The 23,272-nt window shown below is 47.7% G+C and overlaps 1 protein-coding gene across 5 annotated transcripts in view; it reads right to left on the bottom strand.

The window, feature by feature from the left end:
• Positions 1–972: 972 nt before the first annotated feature.
• The window catches only part of Eno4 (enolase 4), a 37,364-nt gene continuing 15,064 nt past the window's right edge, over positions 973–23,272 (bottom strand). The window contains exons 4-14 of one of the 5 annotated variants that reach the window (XM_006527054.4): positions 19,103–19,257; positions 17,082–17,251; positions 16,845–16,976; positions 14,754–14,807; positions 13,332–13,388; positions 12,104–12,271; positions 9,487–9,612; positions 7,821–8,016; positions 3,825–3,892; positions 3,204–3,321; positions 973–1,742 (exon numbers count right to left, since the gene is read on the bottom strand). In XM_006527054.4, the coding sequence (XP_006527117.1) occupies positions 1,651–1,742; positions 3,204–3,321; positions 3,825–3,892; positions 7,821–8,016; positions 9,487–9,612; positions 12,104–12,271; positions 13,332–13,388; positions 14,754–14,807; positions 16,845–16,976; positions 17,082–17,251; positions 19,103–19,257 (1,336 nt within the window). In that variant the 3' untranslated portion in view covers positions 973–1,650. Of the gene's footprint in view, positions 1,779–3,203; positions 3,322–3,824; positions 3,893–7,820; positions 8,017–9,486; positions 9,613–12,103; positions 12,272–13,331; positions 13,389–14,753; positions 14,808–16,844; positions 16,977–17,081; positions 17,271–19,102; positions 19,258–23,272 lie in introns of those variants that run through there. The other 4 variants (NM_178689.4, XM_006527055.4, XM_006527056.4 and 1 more) reach the window with 4 other exon arrangements.

The raw sequence follows: 23,272 nt of genomic DNA, 5'->3' as shown, positions 1-23,272 counted from the left end.
AAGGTGATCGTGGTTTCCAGACCACTGTGGGTTGTATGTTGGGCAAGTGAGAGCCTGCACCACAGTCCTCAGCTCATCTGGGAGTGCTTCTGCCAAGGCCCGCTGTGCACGGGTCGCCTCCGCCAGCAAGCAACTCCAGTGGTTATAGATAATGTTATACATTTTATGAGGAAGGGGCGGTGGGGAGAGGGGGGAGGGGGAAGGGAGAGAGTGCACGAATATGAAAATGAATAAAAGGAAAGTCCTCTGAGAAAAGTCCCTACCCATTGGTGAGCACAGACCTCGGGTGAGCTACTGTGATCAGAGTGCATTCTGGGCTTGGGCTGGCATCAGGGTGCTGACCTGGTCGGTTGTTTTGCTGTGGCTTCATTGGTTAGAGTTATATCCGTCCCAAGGCATACTCGTAGCACTTGCGTGAGAGAGAAATACCTCGAAGGCCAGGTAAACGTCTTATCTGTCCTGCCTTTAAGATGGATGTTCCTTCCCATCTCCTCTGCCCCACTGTGTGTCCTTAAGTGTCTGGAGAGACAGTGGCCACCGCAGACTGTGACATGTGTTCCCAAGCTTGTAGTGGCACTGACCAGCCACCTCCCCCATGCCATGCTCCAACAAGTCTACTACTGAGCCAATCTCAAATCACAGCTCTGAGAGGAGGCTGGCTCTCCTGTGCGGGCATGATGTTCTCTCCCTTTGCCATTCTCTTCAAACAGACCACGGCCCAACTGAAAAAATTCTGCTGCAGGCCAGGCCAGTGCAACTTACCCAGTCTTTAGTTACAGCTCACCTAACAAACAGTAGGTTAATGTGAAGGACTTACTGCTCTCTCTCTGTTTGAATGTTTACTTTAACTCCCTGCTAAAAGCCCAGCTCTGGCTCACAGAGGAGGAGCATCTGTCAACACGGATTTGTCCTTGGTGCTTGTTTCTTGGTGCTGTGGTATAGGTAGGAGGGCACTGGATGGTTGTGAGGGCATTCATTTACAAGTGTTTTTATTAAGTTAATCCCACTCATGTATCAAAAGGGACCTAAGGGAAAAAATAATACAGGGATGATGAACACACCAGAGGGATGAGGAAAGGCACAGACACAGGTAATCAAGTGTCAGAAGCTAAGATAGAAGTATCAATACAGGCACAGGTAATCAATGTTGGAAGCTAAGATGGAAGTATCTCTGCAGACAAGGCTTGGTGCATGTTGGTGGCTAGGCAGAGCATCTGTGGTCCAAGCACAGAGGTCCAAGAGAAACAAAATCAGAGGATTCCTGTGTGGTGCCGGGAGCTACTCAGGGAAACAGTCTTTTGGTGCTAGAGCCGCTCTGATTTATGAGGGGTGCGTGACTGGGCGTGAACCCGACATCGGAAATACATTAGCCTCTAATGAACTTAGGTCATGACTTTCAGAAGGAGACAGTGGAGCTAGTGTCCCATGGCAAAGTGGCCTCGAAAGTAAAGCTCATGAGCTGCAGGCAAACCCACCAGGCATATATTTTACCCGACGGTGAAACCGAAAGCATGCACACGTTGGTGATTATACTCATTTACGGATATAAGTGGAGTTCAGAGCGGAGCCACACCGTGGAGGCACTTCACACCAGCTGGCCCACACTGGTGGAGTGGCTGTGCCCTGGGAGTCCAGAACCGGGAGGGAGGCTCATGTTTTAGCCGATTCCTCTATCACCTCTGTGGGGAAGATGGAGTCCAGGAGCCCAAGAGTTTCCTCAGCCATTGTGGCAGTAGCATCCTCTTGAAAGAAAGAAAAATTGTGTTCTTCACTGAAACCTATTTATAAATAAATAAATAAATAAATAAATAAATAAATAGTTTACCGTGCTGACCCAGTGGTGCCGATTCTGATGTTACACACCGCAGGATCTGACGATCATCAGACCCAAAAGGATCCAGAGCTCTCAGAACAGTCTGACACTTGCCCTGTTCTACTTGGGTTTCACCTTACTGTTGTGACATCTGGAGGCAACTGCTGTACTCTAAGCAAAGGCCAGCCCTGCACATGAATGCAAACTACCTACTCTAAGGGAAACCACAGCAGACAGGGACCATCCTAAGAAGAACCAAGTAAAATAAGGACCATACTTAAGTGGCTGACATTTTGCCAAGTGGGAGTGATGCTATTTGTTTTGCTAATTTGGGGGCATTCTTTGAGTTTATCTAACAGCTTTAGAGAAATTCTCCCTAATCACTTAATCCATTCCAGGATGGCCCTGGGTGAGCACCTTTAAAAAGGGGCTGGGTCTCTGATCTCTTCAGGTTCTTTTTGATGTTCTAAAGCAGCTGACTTTCTTAGGCACTGGAAGATAGAAGTCTTTGAAGGCCCTACAAGTCAGCAGGACGAAAGATGAGATGATATTTAAAACAATATAATGTTACCTATGGAGGTGCCAGAGACTGACAAGCCATGGTATCATAGAGTAAACAACATGGCCTAACTTTGGACAGCCTTTATAAAACTCAGAAACTATCTTCTAATTACGCCTTTATTTCTCCTGAATCTTAGGGTGTGTTTGAAGACTCCATATTTTTTTTTAAAGATAGGGTTTCTCTGTGTAGCCCTCTGATACTTTCTTAAATCATAATTTTATCTGTATCTCTTTCTCTCTCTGCTTGCTACGGCCACCATTGGGCCAATGGGTAGTATTAAAAACTAAAGATGAATATTTAGTAAGGATTTCTCCAGCGGGGACACAAGAAGCTCCCCATGCAGATGTACAAAGTTTGGGTCTCACAAACCATCAATCAGTTCCTTTCTTGAGGGACCTTAGCTCCTCTCTGTGAGACCATGTTAGAATCAACACCCCGCCTACTTATTTGAAGTAAAACAAGTTGTTTCCAGAAGGAATACATCTGCCTTTAACTTTCAGGGGCTGTACAGAGAAACCTTAAGTATAATTTGGGCCATAACAAAAGGCAGTCTTGGGGATTCCAATCAATTAATTCTATTGAACACCACCAAGCAGCCTATTCAGCAAGGAGAAGGGTGGCAAGAGTCTTAACCATTCAGGTAAATAGATAATCCATTAAGCCAACAATGGACATTGTGGCGAGTGCTATCCTGCTCTTGTCAGCGTTGATTTATAGTCTTTGGGTTGTCCCGCCCTCCTGCTGAGGGACTTCTATTCCCTCCCTTCCAATCTTTGTTCCCTTATTCACGGCTACAGGGGAAAACAAAGCAGAAAAAGCTGCACATACCCCATACTCCCCTCTGGATGAGTTCTTCCTCTATAGCAAGAAGGCGGTTGTATTTGGTCATCCGTTCACCCCGAGAAAGACCCCCCAACTTGATAAACCGGGCACCGAATCCAACAGCCTGAGGCAGGGGCGGGGAGAGGGGGGGAACAACTTATTTTAAACAGCAGAGTCTTGGTTTTAAGCAGCCCTTTAGAACTGCTCTGGGATTCTGTGAGGGGGTTTTCTCTTCTGGAAGTAAAATGACCTGCTGGCAGACTGAGCACTGACAGTGAACAGATGGAGAGCCTGACAGTCCATCAGGCACTTTACCAGTCCTGAGAGTGTGCCGATTTCATCGGGGCACGGTCTGGCCTTTTGCACCTCGTTTTAGGAAGAAGATTACAAGTGTGCACCCCCAGTCATTTTATTGCGTCCATCATTTTCCCTGGACTTCAATTTTGCCTCTTTTAAAAAGTTCAAAGATTAGCGCTTTGCAAAAGGAAGCTGTCTGGCAGGAAGCATGTCTATTTCATAAAAGGTTACTCGACTTTCTCCACCAAAGACTGCATTTCCCTGAAATACCAATTCATCATAAAAGCGGTGTTTTGGCAATTCTGCAATTGACCATCGTTCTGCACTTACCAAATCGACAAGGCTGTCATCAGAGGACTCCGAGTCTGTGCTTCCAAAGACGGCCAGGAGCTTCTTACCTACAAGAGCGGCTCCTGTCAGTCATGTGTTGTTTACGAGCAGTTCACATTCTTACAGGACTGTGATCACAGCAAGACATTAGGGTTTCTGGGGATGGATCGACTATCTGACCACCTGGGCATTCCTACCCAAAACCTTCATTTTTATTACCCCAGATCTGTTTAGTTCTTTTTCGGTACCTTATATGCTATTTAAAAGTAGGGAGAGGGGCGGTGGGCAAGAGAGATGCTCACTGGGTAAAAGCACTTTCTGCACAGGCAGGAGGACCTGAGTTTGAATCCCTGGGGCCCCTGTAAAAGCTGTGTGCTACCACTCGCATCTGTAAGCTCAGTATTTCCACAGGGAGAGGAGACAGGAGAAACCCGGGAAGCTCTCAGAATAGCTAGCCTGGTCTGTGCCGTGCCGCCGAGGCTGTCCTCTGACCCACGCTCACAGTGAAGAGCCATACAAAAGCACAAAGGCATGTGACACTGCCCTTAAGATCCATCAGATATAAGATACAGGTTATCACTACTGAAAGGGTGGGGGAGGGTGCTCAAAGCAGATCACCCGATAAGATCTCGGCTGTGACACTCAATCCATTGCACTTCAAAGGTGTGGAGTCCATGTCTGGCAGAGCAACTTTCTCAATGTATGGTGGGGAAATTTACTCAGAGGAATGTTTTTCTGGATAATTCTGAGTTGCTAGCCTTTATACAGCTGAGGGCTTCAAAACTCCTTGAAACTTGCCAAAGTCTATAAAGGGCAGAGTTCCATAGTGACAATGTTTGTGTTCCCCAGGCAGGAACCCACAGGTAGCTAGCCTGAGAGAACAGGCCAGGCTGGGAGCTATGCAACGGGCACCTCCTAGCCAGTTTTGCTTGGGTGAACAGCCTACCTTCTGGTGCCTGCCCTGTCCCCTGGCTTCCAGGCTGCCTCTGAGCCCTGCTCCTGGTCTGAAACTGGCCTTCTGTCTAGGTCACAACCCTGATGGGGTGGTCTCTCTGTGTCAGTACTGAGCACAGGTGTACAGGGCAGCTAATGACCTCACTGTGCATAAGTGTACAAGGACAGCTATGACCTCACTGTGCCCAGGTGGACAGGGCAGCTATGACCTCACTGTGCCCAGGTGGACAGGGCAGCTATGACCTCACTGTGCCCAGGTGGACAGGGCAGCTATGACCTCACTGTGCACAGGTAGACAGGGCAGCTATGACCTCACTGTTCACAGGTAGACAGGATAGCTATGACCTCACTCTGCACAGGTAGACAGGGCAGCTATGACCTCACTGTGCACAGGTAGACAGGATAGCTATGACCTCACTGTGCACAGGTAGACAGGGCAGCTATGACCTCACTGTGCACAGGTAGACAGGGCAGCTATGACCTCACTGTGCACAGGTAGACAGGACAGCTATGACCTCACTCTGCACAGGTAGACAGGGCAGCTATGACCTCACTGTGCACAGGTAGACAGGGCAGCTATGACCTCACTGTTCACAGGTAGACAGGGCAGCTATGACCTCACTGTGCACAGGTAGACAGGACAGCTATGACCTCACTCTGCACAGGTAGACAGGGCAGCTATGACCTCACTGTGCACAGGTGGACAGGGCAGCTATGACCTCACTGTGTACAGGTAGACAGGACAGCTATGACCTCACTGTGCACAGGTGGACAGGGCTGCTATGACCTCACTGTGCACAGGTGTACAGGGCAGCTATGACCTCACTGTGCACAGGTGGACAGGGCAGCTATGACCTCACTGTGCACAGGTGGACAGGGCAGCTAAGACCTCACTGTGCACAGGTAGACAGGGCTGCTATGACCTCACTGTGTACAGGTAGACAGGACAGCTATGACCTCACTCTGCACAGGTGGACAGGGCAGCTAAGACCTCACTGTGCACAGGTGGACAGGGCAGCTAAGACCTCACTGTGTACAGGTAGACAGGACAGCTATGACCTCACTGTGTAAAGGTAGACAGGACAGCTATGACCTCACTGTGCACAGGTAGACAGGATAGCTATGACCTCACTGTGCACAGGTAGACAGGATAGCTATGACCTCACTGTGCACAGGTAGACAGGGCTGCTATGACCTCACTGTGCACAGGTGTACAGGGCAGCTATGACCTCACTGTGCACAGGTGGACAGGGCAGCTATGACCTCACTGTGCACAGGTGGACAGGGCAGCTATGACCTCACTGTGCACAGGTGGACAGGGCAGCTATGACCTCACTGTTCACAGGTAGACAGGATAGCTATGACCTCACTGTGCCCAGGTAGACAGGGCAGCTAAGACCTCACTGTGCACAGGTAGACAGGGCAGCTATGACTTCACTGTGCACAGGTGGACAGGACAGCTATGACCTCACTGTGGACAGGTGGACAGGGCAGCTATGACCTCACTTTGCACAGGTGGACAGGGCAGCTATGACCTCACTGTGTACAGGTAGACAGGACAGCTATGACCTCACTCTGCACAGGTAGACAGGGCAGCTATGACTTCACTGTGCACAGGTAGACAGGGCAGCTATGACCTCACTGTGCACAGGTAGACAGGATAGCTATGACCTCACTGTGCCCAGGTAGACAGGGCTGCTATGACCTCACTCTGCACAGGTGTACAGGGCAGCTATGACCTCACTGTGCACAGGTGGACAGGGCAGCTATGACCTCACTCTGCACAGGTAGACAGGACAGCTATGACCTCACTGTGCACAGGTAGACAGGGAAGCTATGACTTCACTGTTCACAGGTGTACAGGGCAGCTATGACCTCACTGTGCACAGGTAGACAGGGCAGCTATGACCTCACTGTGCACAGGTAGACAGGGCAGCTATGACCTCACTGTGCACAGGTGGACAGGGCAGCTATGACCTCACTGTGCACAGGTGGACAGGGCAGCTATGACCTTGCTGTATCTACACTGCATTCAGGATATGGGCCCTTAAGCACACCAGTCTTCACAGGCATCACTGTGTATATATATATATATATATATATATATGTGTGTGTGTGTGTGTGTGTGTGTGTGTGTGTGTGTGTGTGTGTGTGTATGTGTGTATACACACACACACATTTATTTGAAGACCAGAGGATACACTCGTGTCTTGATCCTCAGGAAGCCTTCCTCTATCTATTTAGTCATTCATTCATTCCTTCATTTACTGAGGTAGGGTGTCTCATTATCTTAGAATTTCACCAGCCAGCCAGCAAGTTCAGGGATCCTCCTGTCTCTAGCTCCCATCACACCATCAACACCATCACTGGGATTATAAGCCTACACTTGACTTTTTAACATGGGTTCTGGGAATTGAACTCAGGTCCTCCTGCTCATGAGCATGCACACAGGTTGTGGTGTGGAGAGACACTCACAAGGTCTTATCCAGGTGTGGCAGACTAACACATGTGGTCCTTCTGTTCCCTAGTGGAGCTCGGTGCCTCACCTTTATGAATGCCAAGCTGTTTCCCTGAGTCTAAGGACTACATTGTCTCTGGTGACCTGATGAAGGTACCAGCTGTTTCCCAGGGCCGGATTCAAAGCTTTGGGCCTCTCCTGTGGCAGTAAGGGCTGGGTACCCCTTCTGAGTGTCTCTGGTATTCCTCTTTACCCCAAACGACCAGCCTAAACAGACAGGTGTGCTAAGATGGCTCTGCCCTCTGGAAGAAAACCAGGCTTTAGTCCCTGTTAGGGGAAGAAAGCCCTGCCTGCTGTGAGGCGACCGTAGTGGCCATCAGTGAAGGGTCTGACCTCGTGGGCTACGGCTGCCACGGAACATCATGGTGCCAGTCCCTAAGCTGCACTCAGTCCCACACGATGGCTGAACTTCCTTTGCTTTCAAGATTTAATCCTCGATTTTCATTAGCTTAGACATACTGTGTGGGTTTGGCTCCTTGCATGACCAAGCCATTACAGGTCTCACAGATCAATATTTTGCTCACCGTTGATAAGATGGGTTATTTCCACCAAGTCAGACATTGTGGTTTGGTTTGTGTGCTTTATGATCAGTCCGTGGGATTTCAGGGTGCTTATATTTCTGCACTCTAGGAGTTTAGAGACACTCCCGGAAGCGGCGCCTGCAATTAGGTAGCACCGGGAAGCCAGAGCAGCATAGAGGCTGTCCCACTGCTCGGCGTCCTGGGCAAACAGTTAAGAGTGGATCGTTAAACAATGCCTCGAACACCATCACAAAACAACAGGAGTAATAGCACATAGTCAAGTCATGCACATCTTCTGAAACATAAAATATTTTCCTTGACATCTGTGCCCTAATGACAGGATCCCTGTGTCACTGTCAGACAAATTAGAAGCTTTGTGGAGAGAAGTGAAGTGGCAAGTAGTTTGATTTGAGCCTAAAGATCTTGTAGAAAAAAAATAAAAAAACAAAATTTAAAAGCATTAATGCCTCACATATTATCCTCACTCTGACTGTGGAGTTCTTTAAGCCCCGGGTATCACCATTAAGTTTTGTCCACGGTGCAGTTAGACACTGACTTGGCTAGAAGATTCTTCGGTTATTTCTATGAAACAAACGGACGCCTGAATCAAAAGGCTTGGAAGAGCCTTAACCATGTCAGTGACGGTGAGACCACTGTATGGCATGAAATGTATAATTAGGTATGTGTATGTGCACATGTATGTATGTATGTGTGCACATGTGTATATGTGTGTGTGTGTATGTGTGCATGTGTGTGTGCGTGTGCATGTGTCAGAGTGAGGGTCTGTGAGTGCATGCATGTGTGTATATGTTTAATATCTACATGCACATAGAGTTATCTTGGCCATTGGACCTAATTTCAAGCCATCCTGTATTTGCTGACTGTGCAGGTGGAAACTATCACGCTGACAGCTGTCATTACAACGCTTAGTGAGGCCCTGAGTTCTGCTGAGTTTTCTGAGAGAGAGGTAAATATTCTAAGGAGGAGAAGGAGCTGGGAAGCCCCGAAACTCCACATTAGCTCTGTCTGGCTTTCCTATTGTGTGGCATGTGATTAGTTGTCTCAGATGTGTGTTTAATACACAGATGGCTCTCAAATGCTTAAAATCAAGAACTGCACTTTTGGATGAGGTCTTTCATATCCTATAGCTGACCCTTGTTAGAGGCACTCATCTGAATATATTGCAAAGCCTCCGGACCTCAAACCTTCTAAAAATATAGCTGTTACTTTTATGCATACGTAGTAAATGGCCTTAGGCTGAGAAATATCTGGCCTCATAAAAGTCCTATTTCCATGAGCACATGAAAATGATATATGATTAACCTATCGAAGCACCGGCTGGCACAGCAGGGACGGCTTCCATCAGTCAGGCTGCTTGTAAATACACAGGTACTCCTGAAGGGCTTGCGAATGGCTCGTTTCATTTCACAGACGGGCAAGCTCCTAGGTAATTGTGTTCCTGCTATTCATTTGCTTAGTAAGTGCCTTTTCATAAATGCCAAAACAAAGTAGCCCAGCCCCAGCCCAAATTACAACACATTCCCAATAACAGAGGTCCAGAAGAATGGGGTTTTTGTTCTGCTTTGTTATAAAATGTGGAAGGTGAGAACGCTTACTTTATCCCGTGTAAAATATATGTTCTGAGACAGAAAAGGTGGGCCCTGCTTACCTCCTTCCTGAAAGGATCAATTAAGGCGATTATGGAAGGATACTTGTTGATCAGGTCCACGTAGAGCTCCACCATCTCAGCTGCGCTTTTGTGGGTGCCCACCATCACTTCGTACTTCCCTTTACTCTGCAGTGTAAGGAAGGCGGCCAAGGATGAGGGGCGGGCTCTTCAGGAGCTGCCATCCACACTCTTTCTCATACCGACAGTTATGAACTGGTTCTCTCAGGGCACGATCCGCTCGACGATCTATGTGCCCTAACTTTCATGAGGTTTGTAACCTGGGGCAGTCAAGGCACCCATTGTCTTTGATGCCCCAGGGAGAACTCTTCACACAGACTGTGGGAGGAGAACGGCTTTCTCCTTAGGTTCATGACATGGCTGTGCAGGCCCCCGGCTGCCCAGGTAGGTAGACAATAGCCCGCCCCTACAAACTGTTGTCACAGAGCGGCAACACAGACCTGCCCACTCTGGAACCCACTATCTTTCAACTCAGTAGGAACCAAGTCTCCCATTTCCCTTTCTGTGAACAATGAAAACTGTGAAATCAGGGTGGAGCTTTTACATACGAATATCCGAGATGAGAATCAAGTGGTCCTGGGAAGGTGTGGCAGGGAAGCCACACTGCCCGAGAAAGGAAGGTTCTGGTGCAAGCCTGTTCATTTGATTTCTGCAAAGACTCTTAGCGTTAAGTATGAAAGTACATGGGGTTGAAGTTTAGTCCTGTAAGACGGAGCAGCTTGTGTTCAAGTTTGTGATGAGGGGTGGCACCAGGGATGCTTAAGTTAGGGAGGGAGGTGGGCTAGGAGGGGCCGGGTGGGGGGGAATGTGGGGAGGAGCTTTGCCAATGAACCCCTGCTGTTCCAGATAATAGATGGACTTTAGTGGAAGAAAACAGGTTCCTAAGAAGTCCACAGTTAAAAGGATTTCTACCTTTTTCACATTAAAAAGCAGTAAGAAGTCTTAGCTTCTATAATGAGAATCTTAAAAATCCTATCTTGTCAGTGAAGAAATGCTAATGACTTTGAACTAACGTTATTGTAAGAACTATCTGATATCAACCTAATACATTTTACTGAATATAAGCAATAAATACCCATTCTAGTTAGCACTAGCAGTCAGCATATTCATAGTCCTTGGTATACATTGCTGATGAAAACAGGCAATTATTTTTCTTAATGGTATGCTCAGGAACCAATCATTACATGAAGAATAGGAAATTACTTTAGACATCCCTCTGTGTGCTTAGTTTCTTTAGAAGTAAAATAACTTTTAGAAATCAGCCAAAACTTAACGGTTCTTCTATACTGCTCAAATTTTTCTTTGTAGTGAAAGTTAGAATCACAGTTAAGTGAAACCCTATGTGCCGTGCCTCCTGAACCTGACATTAATTACCAAGTTAGCACTAGTGTGCCTCAATGTGACTGGCATTTTATAAAACCAAGACACTGCACGGGTGCATCTGAGAATGGGAAATGTATGTAAAACAGGAAACTTGACTAGATTTTCTCACAGTGATTCCCAGGTATAGAAATGAACTGCTGCCGGGGCGGTGGTGGCCAATGCCTTTAATCGCAACACTCGGGAGGCAGAGGCTGGCGGATTTCTGAGTTCAAGGCCAGCCTGGTCTACAAAGTGAGTTCCAGGACAGCCAGGGCTACACAGAGAAACCCTGTCTCGGAAAAAAAAAAAAAAACCAAAACCAACAACAACAAAAAAAGAACTGCTGCTGTCACCTGGGGGTGGGGACTCAGGGAGGTGAGGGGTCAGGGAGATGGGGACTCGGAGAGGTGGGTAGTAGGAGCAGTTTGCATTTCCTTTTAAAATGTTTCCCTCTATAGGTGAAATGATTGCCAGGTGATGGTCCAGGCTGGAGACAATAATGTATTTAGTTGAAATAAATCCACATTCCTCATAAACTTAGTAACCAGGGAGTTATGCTCCTATCATATGTGAAGCCCTATGAGTAGATCCCCTGTATCCCCTGTATCCCCTGGCTTGCTATGGCAACGTACTTGATGGGCTTGAGTCTGAATGCCTGACAAATTCAGCATTTCCAACCAAATGATTTATACTCACAAAACACAACAGACTGTTAAATTATCTCTCAACAGCTTTCATGATTACACTATAAATCGTGCAATTAGATAGGTTCCTAAGAAGTCCATAATGAAGGGCTTTAAACCTTTTTCAATTAAAACAAAAGATTTATGTATTATTTTATATGTGAGTGCACTGTAGCTGTCTTCAGACACACCAGAAGAGGGCATTGGATCTCATTATGTGAGCCACCATGTGGTTGCTGGGAACTGAACTCAGGACCTCTGGAAGAGCAGTCAGTGCTCTTAATCTCTGAGCCACCTCTCTGGCCACAACTTTTTTCACTTTTAAAACCATCTTATGTGTCTATTTTAATTGCAGAATTTCTATATATAATCATGATATTTTAATATTGCTTCAAAATTAATAGTACAGTGTTTTCTAGTCAAATAACTTGGTCTTCTCAACTCCATTTCTATTTGTGCATGTATGATGGCAACTGTTCAGAAAATATTCAGGTAAATTCTAATTTAAAAACTGCGTCCTGTAAACCGGGTGTCTGTGCAGAGGGGAGACTTACGTAGTCCATCAGCTCATGCCCAGCACAGTTGATGGCTAGATGGAAGTTCACTCCCAGTTCCAACCCCAGGTTTGAGCAGATCCCCTGAAGCAGCAGCAGTGGCTGCTCTATGGCGTCGTAGTTGATGGTTAAACAGCCAAGGTGAGATACCTTGCCAGTGATCGGTGGCTGCAAAACCAGAAGAAAATGGTACAAGTCACCACAGTGTGGTAAGGTTATTGGAAAGCTCTGGGATAGGACGCGGATCTCCAAAGATCTTTTCCCATTTTGGATGATTTCTGCTTCCAAACCCATCCCGCACCCACCCCTGGTCTGGGCTTACAATTCCCCAGCACCATCCTGCTTTTCTCTCTTCGGTGTGCCTATATACTCCTCCTGACTGGCTCTGCCCTTGAATGCTGGGCTAACCTGAGCCACAACCACCAGGACATCCCTGTAAACACCCATAGTTCTCTAGTCAACTCTCCTCTTCAAAACCTACTTTCTTATGTTTGGTTTTCCTCTAGGTGAGCCTAACTGTAATACTAACTTTTAGTATTTCTCTCTCTCTCTCTTTCTTTCTTTTTTTTTTAATTTTTTTTTGTTTGGTTGGTTGGTTTTTTTGTTTTTTTTTTTTTCGAGACAGGGTTTCTCTGTAGCCCTGGCTGTCCCGGAACTCACTCTGTAGACCAGGCTGGCCTCGAACTCAGAAATCTACCTGCCTCTGCCTCCCAAGTGTTGGGATTAAAGGCATGCGCCACCACCACCCGGCTCATTGTGACACTTTTTTAATTAGTGCAGTGGGATAACTTAGTGGGTAAGGCACACTCCACCTAGCCTGGCACCCAAGTGCCACATGGTAGGGGGTGGGGAGAAACAGACTCCTTTGAGCTGTTCTCTGACCTCTATAAGTGTGAGCATTGCCTTTTCTTCTGTTAGTGATACAACGAATATCTAGGCTGTCCTATGTCGGTCTGTTATTCATAAAGATGGTCTCTTGCCCAGGTCTTTAACCTATAGGGTCGCATCCTGTCCTGCTGCTCCTAAAGGCTGCCTGGGCTCTTAAGATCTCAGCTAGCTGATGGTGACTCCCCAGGAAACCTGCAGCCAGAAAGAGGGAGACTGAGGCCTCTGTTAGACTGAGCTCTGTATTTAGCACTCTTGGAACAAATTCTCTCTCATCGACCTAGACCTGGTCTTGGAAGCACCATGCTAAGGAGGAGAGAGGGCCCACTCAGCACCTGCTCACCTGAGCTCTTTTGCTCCCATTATGCCCTTTTTTGGTCTCTTGTTTTGGAGGTGGAAGCTATGGGAAGAGAAGATAAAGAAACGTGTTACTTGGTGTACTGGCTGGTTTTGTGTCAACTTGACACAGCTGGAGTTATCACAGAAAGAGGAGCTTCAGTTGAGGAAATGCCTCCATGAGATCCAACTCTAAGGCATTTTCTCAATTAGTGATCAAGGGGGAAAGGCCCCTTGTGGGTGGGACCATCCCTGGGCTGGTAGTCTTGGTTCTATAAGAGAACAGGCTGAGCAAGCCAGTAAAGAACACCCCTCCATGGCCTCTGCATCAGCTCCTGCTTCCTGACCTGCGTGAGTTCCAGTCCTGACTTCCTTTGGTGATGAACAGCAGTATGGAAGTGCAAGCCGAATAAGCCCTTTCCTCCCCAACTTGCTTCTTGGTCATGATGTTTGTGCAGGAATAGGAACCCTGACTAAAACACTTGCTATTTTCAGACATCCCTGAAAATGAGCAGAGCAGTGGACCGTGGCTGGCTATTCTTAGGGGACTAGTCTTTTACATTACGAATTCCACTCCTGTTCACATGTGTACAAAGTTGGCCAAAAATATACATGTGGAGATCATTCCATTAATGCCCTTCTTAAAGTCCTTAACTATTTCTCAAACTCAAATGCATCTCTAGTTCATCCTCTCCCTCTGCCTTCTCACTCACCTACACATTCATGCTACCAAAGCATACACAGGTCACGTTAGGAACCCTTAGTGTGTGCACACACTCCTTGTGTGCACACACTCCTTTTTGGGCAGGTGGAGACCAAATCCTCTCTTGACTGCTTGCCAGTGTGGGATTCGCTTTCACAGGCCCAATATTCTCAGAGCAAAATCAAGGTAGATTTGATCTTTGGCAAGAGCCAGATGTCACGGAATAATTTGCAAATCCTAGTGGATGAACTAAGCAAAGAGCTAGTTGTCTTCAGAGAGTAGAATGGGACTGTTCAATATCCTCAGAAGACAGCTCTGCTGCCAGTGAGCAGTGTGTGCACTTGGACCACGGGAATCTTCAGCTGTCAGCGTGACACAAACCCAGAGTCGCCTAGGAGGAACCCTCAACTGAAGAACTGCCCAGGTTAGACCAAGCCAGCAAGAGGTATCCCCATGGCTTCGGTTTCAGGCTCCTGTTTGTCACCTAGAAGTGGAAGCCAGATAACCCCAACCTCCCCCCTACCCCGGGGCTGCTTTCCTGGTCCTGGTGACTGTCATACTGTCATAGTAGCAAGAGAGCACACTAGGACTGACTTGGTTTGCCTGGGAAACCCAAAACAAACAAATACGCTTTCCATAGTGACAATAGCAATACTGAGTGAACTCCACACTGAACTGCAAGCTGGATTTGAGTGTCAGCAATCACCACAGCCTCCCTTTACTTACCGTCTCCATCGCTCTGTTAACTTGTTTCTGAATTTCCAGAAGCAACTCGACACTCTGTAAGCAGAACAGCCAGGGTGGACAAATGTACAATTTTAGGTTTCAAATATGAAAGTCATACCCTGATGGCCATGTTTCCTGGGACTGCTCATGGACTCCCTATGGAGGACTGCCAGTCTACATAAATAAGACAGATGTTAATCTTGGCCCCCTGTATGGTTTGTATATTCTTGGACCAGGGAGTAGCACCATTTGGAGGTGTGGCCTTGTTGGAATAGGTGTGACGTGGTTGGAGTAGTTGTGTCACTGTGGGTGTGGGCATAAGACCCTCACCCTAGTTGCCTGGAAGTCAGTCTTCCACTAGCAGCCTTTGGATGAAGATGTAGAACTCTCAGCTCTGCCTGCGCCATGCCTGCCTGGTTACTGCCATGCTCCCACCTTGATGATAATGGACTGAACCTCTGAACCTGGAAGCCAACCCCAATTAAATGTTGTGTTTTTATAAGACTTGCCTTGGTCATGGTGTCTGTTCACAGCAGTAAAACCCTAACTAAGACACCCCCACTTTGTTGGGCTAAGTGTGAGTGACAGGCGGTGCTATGGTATCTTCATTGTGAAAACTGGCTAAATGGTCTATCATAGTCTCTAGGCCAAGCTGGATAACGTTGGTGCAATGCATGGCACAGGTCACCAAGGAGGCCTGGCTAAGTTAGTTTGAATCCACTGTCAATTAAGGAGTAGAGCACAGTGGGGGGTGGGGGGGTAAGGCTGGAAGGAAGGTTTATCTGGAAGGTACTTGTCTTTTGCAGGGGACATGGGTTCAGTTCCCAGCATCCACATGGCGGCTAACAATTGTTTATAATTCCAGTTCCAGAGAATCCAACACTCTCTTCTGGCCTCTTCAGGTGCTGTAAACACAGGGTACACAGGCATGCGCAAACACACACACACACACACACACACACACACACACACACACACACACACACACACACACAGGCAAAACAGCCATATGCATAAAATGGAAATAAATTAATCTTTGAAAGGAGGAAGGGGAGGCGTGCTGTGATGGTGAGGGCTGCACAGGGGGAGGGTGATAAGGGGGGGTCAGGCAGAGCATTCTGGGGCCTCTCTCGGCACAGGAGATAGTGTCTCAGGATCCTGCCCGATCCTGACTGTGTGTAGTCTGACAGAATCTGACAGCTGGTATGTCGTATATAAACTCTAGTCACAGCCGGGCAGTGGTGGCGCATGCCTTTAATCCCAGCACTTGGGAGGCAGAGGCAGGCAGATTTCTGAGTTTGAGGCCAGCCTGGTCTACAGAGTAAGTTCCAGGTCAGCCAGGACATAGAAACCCTGTCTACAAACAAACAAACAAACAAACAAAACCAAAAAAAAAAAAAAAAAAAAAAAACCACCTCTAGTCACCTGAAATTTGTAAAGTGAGAGGTAATAATTTTGTTTAAAAAGGGCTCTTCTTCACAGAGAAAGTAAGTGAGGCTTTTATCAGACTTATCCCCACCAACTTGGGAAATTTTCAGTCTTTGCAAGAGGCAAAGTCTCCTCTGCTTTTTCTGAGAGCATTCACCATAGCGTGAACCACTATAGCGTGAACCTTATGCAGTTATTCCTAAGCAGGACAGGGTAAGATAGCACCACGCCCGAGAATGAAGCTTTGGCACAGGATGCATTCATTCACTTCCCCACACAGGCACTGACAGCCCCACGGGTGCTGGGCTGCCTGCTGGCCTGGAGTTCTTCCTAACACAGCGGGTGTTGGAAAGCAGGTTTCTGCTTGCTGCCGCCCAGAAGTCAGGAAAGGTCCTCCTCCTGGTGCCTCAGATGCTGGCTTTTCCACACAAACAAGACCTTGCTCCTGGGAATCACAAACATGAACCAAGGCTGTCTAAACCAGACCTCTAAGAGGGTCTGTTTCCTTTTGGCTTCGTCCTTGCTTTCTTCCTACTTATTTGATTCCCTAAAATACCATTTAATTCACTTTCCCTCGATCTACTCGAAAATCCATCAGTGATGCAGGTGGGGGGGGGGGAAGGGGGTGCAAATAGGAAAATTGTCTTAGCCGTTATCAGGTACTTGTTTGGCTGTTAATCCAGGACTGGGAATACAAATCACTTCTTTCATTAAATGTAGCTTCCCAGGTGACGACTTCCCACAGCTCAGTACAGATCCCATCAGCAAAGGCATAGAGAATGTTGACGGCTGCTCCTGAAAGGCAGGGAGAGTGAGGGGAGAGTGAGAACGGCAGCTCCTGGTACCTCCATGTTCCTGGCCCCATGTTCCATGTGCTGGGATGTAACATGACTGACCAACCTGATCATGCTTCAGTGACGCCAGGGTTAAGTAGAGAGGATCGCTGGCCAAGGTTGCGCTGGCTTTGGCCACTGCCAGGGACACAGCGCCTATGGCCATGCTACCATGGAGGACTGGTTCAGGGGGCTCCGGGGGTGAAACAGGTTTCTCCAAAAGCGTATCCCTCCGTCCTAGAGAGGAGAGCGTAGAGAAACGATTCTTTCCTAGACATCTCACTGGGATAAAACCACACTTTATTGCTGTACTCACAGAGGACCCAGCACAGAGGAAAGGGGTGAAAGCCAAGGCTGGGCCTTCTTAGCTCCTGGGGGATTTCCAGATTTGCTGACTTAGCAGTATTCCGTCATCCTCAGCCGTGGATTCTGCCTAATGATTTTTAGGCCACTCACCATAAACTTGGTCCATGATCGTGTGAGGTGGATACCGCTACCCCCACACTTGCTTTCAAGTAAACTGGGATTTGTTGGGGAGGACACAAATTATTGGTTGCCTACTATGTTACAGGAAGTAGGTGCAAACTTGCTTTAGAGTCTGAATTTCCAAGCCCTGCCCTTTTACATATCATCACAGTCCCCACTGAGAACCTCTTTACATGTTTGCCTAACTTGCGGTCTTTCTCTCTAAACCCAGAGAGAGCCATGCTTTGCTGCATGTTTGCCTACTATCTCTATTCAAGCCCAAGCCCGACAGTCTACCTGGAATCCTCAGCTGTCTTCACTCTGCTGGTTCTCAGGCAGCCTGTCTGTCCAAGAACAGAGTCCCTCCTAAGCCTCCAGTCTCCTGTTCTTCCCCACAGCTACCCCAGGTCCTCAGTGGAGATAAGATAGCACCCAGCATGTGGTTAGTACAGAGCAAGTCCCTGCCTCCATTGTAGTTTCTCTTCCCTTAAGCTCTCAGTTTTGGGAATCGAAGGCGAATGGAGGGTCACTGTGGGCCCCCACAGGCTGCTCAGTGGGGTCTGCCACAGCATCTGGGGCAAAGCCTGGTCAACTATGACTCTTGGGTCAGTTGTGTTCCCCTCTCTGAACCTCAGCAGCAGGAACAATGAGGTAAAGGGCCTCGTTTCCATCACCTCAGCTCCTTCTGGCCTTGTGCTCTCAGTTAATGAAACCCACTGTCTAACTGGGTGTTCACCTGTACCTGGGGTCGTGTTAGCTGATTCGACTGATATAAAAATGCCCATGATTCCAGGGGTGGCTCTAGTGTTAGCAGACTGGAGGGGCTGCCGTTAGCACTCTGTTGGAAGCATGGAGCAGAGGCCAGATTGTAGCAAAGCTTCATGGTCTAGTTTACAGTAATAAAATGTGGGGCCAAGACAGAAACATTGTACCTTGCAGGTTAAGGTTTGTATTTATAACTAAGAATAAGTTCCTGTTTCTTAGGTCAGATGTGAACTGCTTGCGACCCCATCCACGGGATGCAATCCTTACCACTGTCCGGTCCCTTTCCTTGTGTCTTTCTAACAAAGTATAGCAGCCAGCTCTCTCACTCTTGTGAACACCTTGTCTCTCCTATAAAGGGGAATGAATTCAAGAGGCCGGAAGGGGCTGCTCTCTCAAATCCTGACTTAGGGTGCGGCACCCCAACATACAGCTTGCTTTAACTGGACAGTCCGTTTGATCTCTCCCTCCAGGTGATTCTCAGGTTTAACAGATATGCAAACAGAGCTTTACCTCCATCAAAGCAGACTCTTTACTGTGGGGGCTTTTTTTTTTTTTTTTTTTTTGATTGCTTCATGGAAACTTTCAAGGAGGTGGCAAATTCCTGCCCTCCACGCTGCCACCTCCTTTCTAACCATCTCCCACTGCCACTGTTTAGGAAGCTTTATTCAGCAAGTGCTCAGCTATGAATAAGAGCACAATCGTTTTGCATCTCAAATAAAAATGGAGGTAGGAGTGGGATAAAACCTTGTCACCCAGCACAGCAGCAAGGGAGGTGAATGGGACCTGGCGGGGCACTGTCCACGCCTTCCTCCTCACACTGTTAAAACCAAAGGTGCCAGGAGATGCCAAGCCACTCACCTGCCTTCTGCCCTTTCTTTTTGGAGGGAGGTGGGGGAGGCGGCGGCGGCGGCGGCGGCAGCGTTACTGGTGGAGGTGCGGGAACCAGCTCCTCCTGGCTCTTTTCCAATTCTTTTCTCTCTTTATCTTCTTGTACTTTATGTTCAAAGAAGGTCCTGAATGGCAACAAATATAAGTCTTTACAATGGGATGTCACGTTTTTACCGCTGACCCTGAGGTAATGTTGCAATAATATGATTTTTTTTTTTTTTTTTTTGCTAATGAGGAGCAAATTAGGTTTAATTTCCAAGGTTAATAAAATTAATGATGGCGTCGAAGCCATTTTTCTTGTTCAAGAATCAAAATTCATTTTGCCTGGAAAGCCATGTTCTCTAAGGTGTTCATCACTGAAATGATTGAAACTCTTTTTATACTTTCAAAATAAAACTTGAAGATGCAATTTGACTAAGGGTGACTGCGTTTTTCTTTTTATATAAATGACATTCAGAAGCCAAACCATTCTTAGTGAAGACAGGATTGTAAGGATGTAGTTCTCTGTCTGTCTGTCTGTCTGTCTCTGTCTGTCTGTCTCTGTCTCTGTCTCTGTCTCTGTCTCTGTCTCTCTCTCTCTCTCTCTCTCTCTCTCTCTCTCTCTCTCTCTCTCGGTGTGTGTGTGTGTGTGTGTGTGTGTGCGTGCTTATGGTGAGCTGCCAGTGTGAGTCCTAACTGCAGGTCCGTCTCTCCAGCCCCCCCCCCCCCGCCCTTTTTCCTTTTGATGAGAGGCAGGTGTGTGCGACTTAAAATGAGCATGTTAAAAAAAAAAAAAAAAACCGTGGGGAAACCCTAGTAGAGAAAAACTACACAACATTTCACCACCCCTCCCCCATTCTCGAATAAAAAGATAACAGCTTCCGTAGACAAAAAGGAGAATAAAAACATGAAACACCGAGTCAGATCAGCGTTGCACTTCTAAGACCGTATTCTCGGCACAAAGGAGATTTCTTTAAACCAGAGGAGACAGAGCATGGACGAGGGACAAAGATAGGAGATAGAGGACTGCCCGGCAGTGGTGGCACATGCCTTTAATCCTAGCACTTGGGAGGCAGAGGCAGGTGGATTTCTGAGTTCGAGGCCAGCCTGGTCTACACAGTGAGTTCCAGGACAGCCAGGGCTATACAGAGAAACCATGTCTCGAAAAACTATATATATAAAACTATAAATATAAAAGGGGAGATAGAAGAGCAGGCTGTCAGTCATTGTACAGGTTCTGCAGGACCATCTGAGGCTACAGAAGTCTGTGAGGCTGAACCCACATGTAGATTTTGAGAAAACAGCTGGGGCTGGCACTGGGGTTGCTGTAGCAATCTGTAGTTGATTTGAAATCTGCTGGACCAGACAGACTAGGGACAGAAGTGACGTTAACGAGTTTAGAAAAAATTTTTGTCTCGAATGTACATTTGAAACTGTTAGGTTTATAACTGGTAGTTGGGGAGAGGAGTCCCAAGACCAGGGAAAGGGGGAGAGATGCCACTCTTAGTAATAGGCAATAGGCAGGAAAACAAGCTGTTGGTTGGCAGGAGTCCTTATCTGGAGTCTGTTTGAGAGTTCTTTAGAGGAGCCAGGAAATTTTAGATTGGCTATATAAGGCTAATTGGGGAACAGCTGTTATCTGAAAGCAGGGTCTGATTGTGTTGGGAGACTATAGTGCAAGAGGCTTTTGTTACATCAGAATAGTCTTTCTTGGGGTGTTCAGGTAGGTGGGTTCTGAAATTGAGATATCCCAGGAACATGGATGATTGGGGAGGCTCTTGGTAGACTGTGAGAGGGTCGGTCTGGAACAGGTTCTGGGGGTGGAGTGAGAAGGATGAAGGCCCTTGGCTTTGGTTCCCAGAGGGGAACTTGAGTGGTCAAGGGGACAGTTGGTCAGTAGTGGGGTGGGGGGAGCACTGGCAACTAGGGCTGCTCAGAGAGAGGCTTTGAAGAGAGGCACAAGGAAAGTGCTGTGACGAATTGAAGGGGGAGGGGTCAGGGAAGGTGAGGACAGAGTTTATTGGATGATCTTGACCCCAGGAAAGGTCTAGCCTTGAGAAGAGGGGGAGTTGGGGGTGGGTGTCAGAGAGGAGGTGGCATAGGTTTCGCTGTGTCTTATAACTGGGAGTATAGGATTTGTTTCAGTGTATGATGTTGGAGATCGTCCGGACAGTTAATGACTTTAGGGAAGTCCGTTGGTGGTAGATTTTCGGGAATCATTTGGGCAAAGGAAAAGTAGGAGGGTGAGAAGAGAAATGAGATGTGTGTAGGATTGGGTGATCAGAAGGGAACAGGAACCAGAAGGTGAGGGTGAATCCTGACCCGGGGTGATCGATCGGTCTGAGGTGGCCGCCTGATAGGAAGGAGCTGCCATCCACACACACACAAAGTGTGGCCAGAAAGTAGCTAGGAACCCTCTTGTGTATGAGGATTATCAGGTCAGAGGGCTTTGAGGGGCTTTTGACAGGAGTGATAGGGTCTGGGGAACCTTGAAGCAGAGATGAGTGGGGGAGGGTCGAGGGAGCACGGGTAAGAAATTGAGTGGCAAGTTTTTGATAAGAGAAGTTTGGAGGGATGGAATCGGAGACGGAGGAGGAGACTGGAATCCTCTTGAAGTTAAAACCTGAGGGAGGTATCGGTGCGCATAGGTGGTGGGGGTTGGGGGGAGTCAACAGATTGTGAGGGGGATTCCAGAGTTTGTTCTCTAGATTTAGAGATGAGCTGAGAGGCTTAGGGGAGAGGGGGTACAAGGGGGTGGGGGCAGCTACGGCTGGTACTGTCTATAGAGTTTTGTCGAGGCCAGTGGCAATGGGAAGGTTCTAGGTAGTATTTATGTGTTTTGGAAGTGTAAGGATGGAAAGGTTTGCACAGGTAAGAGAGGCCGAGGGCTGGTGTAGCAAGGAGAGCATTTTAAGTATCAGAAACTGTGGGTGGGAGGAAGGAGGAGGTGCGGATGCGGCTTGGTATAGGGGTATCAGGAGTGAGTATTTAGGGAGGAAATCTGCCATGGGATAAGGAGCAGAGATTTAAAGAGGGGAGCTTTTGGGTTGGGCAGAGAGAAGATTCAAGATGGTGACTTTCGGGGAGGAGTGTTGAGCTTTGGGAGGGGAGATCTGATAACTTCGGGAACTCTGGAAATGGAAGAGCAAGGCCGTGTTAGATTGGCTATCCGAGAGGGAAGGAGGTTAGCTATACACTGAAGCAGGTGGGAGGAAAGGGGAGAAGGCAAGCCAGGTCTGTAGCAAGTGCCTGGCCAAAAAGGTGGGGACTATAAATCCTGGAAGGAGGACAGTCCAGGTCAGTTGTCTGGGGTTGTTGGGTATCAGGATCCACGGATGTGAAAGGTCTTGGAAGTGGACATCCAGGAGGACCGAGAAGAACGTGTCTTTAAGATTTAGGACTCGAAGAGGTGGTGTCAGGGACAGTGGACGGGACATCACAAGGGTTAGAGACTTCCGGGTGTTAAGGGACAGCAGCCGCATTGATGGAGCGAAGGTCCTGGGCCTCCTGTTAGGTTTTTTTGCCTGTTAATATGGGAGTGTTTGCAGGGTGAGGAGGTGGGGCATGGAGATGATGCATTTGAGGCCCAGGCCGAGGCTGGTTAAGGGTGGGGAGTGTAAGGCTTATATGTGTAGGCAGGAGGGTCTTTGAAGATGACAGAGAGGAGAGGCAGTGTTCCACACAGTGGTGATCTGGCGGGACACAGCTCGTGAAGAGCTGAAGGAGACCGAGTTCTACACTCAACTAAGGTGTCAACCATGGTGCGGAGTCCTGACACTCTTTGTGTAAGAACTTAAAAGTACCACAGCCCACAAACATTCTCATCCTTTTCAAAAGGGCTCTTCTTCCCTCTCTCTCTCTCCCCTCCTTCTGTCTTTCTTTCTCCCTGCCCTCACTCTTCTTTCCTCCCTCTCTCTGTCTTCCTCCTTCCCCCTTTCTCCCTTTGTCTCCCTCTCCCTCCATCTCCATTGATCTTCCCTTCTATGGAAAAAAAAAAAAGATCAAGATCAAGTAAAAGAAAGATCCAGAAACAGAAGAACATGTATCAGTCTAGATTTGGCTTGGGGTGTGTGTGTGGGGGGGGGAGGGGGGAGACTCCAGGAGAAGGAAGAATGCAATGAAGTAGAAGCTCTGGGAAAAAAAAATAAAAATGAAAATAAA

This window comes from Mus musculus, chromosome 19 (genome assembly GCF_000001635.26).
Source record: "Mus musculus strain C57BL/6J chromosome 19, GRCm38.p6 C57BL/6J".
NCBI lineage: Eukaryota > Metazoa > Chordata > Mammalia > Rodentia > Muridae > Mus > Mus musculus.
Note: the sequence above shows the minus strand (reverse complement) of the source record. Positions and strands in the feature narration are given on the sequence as shown.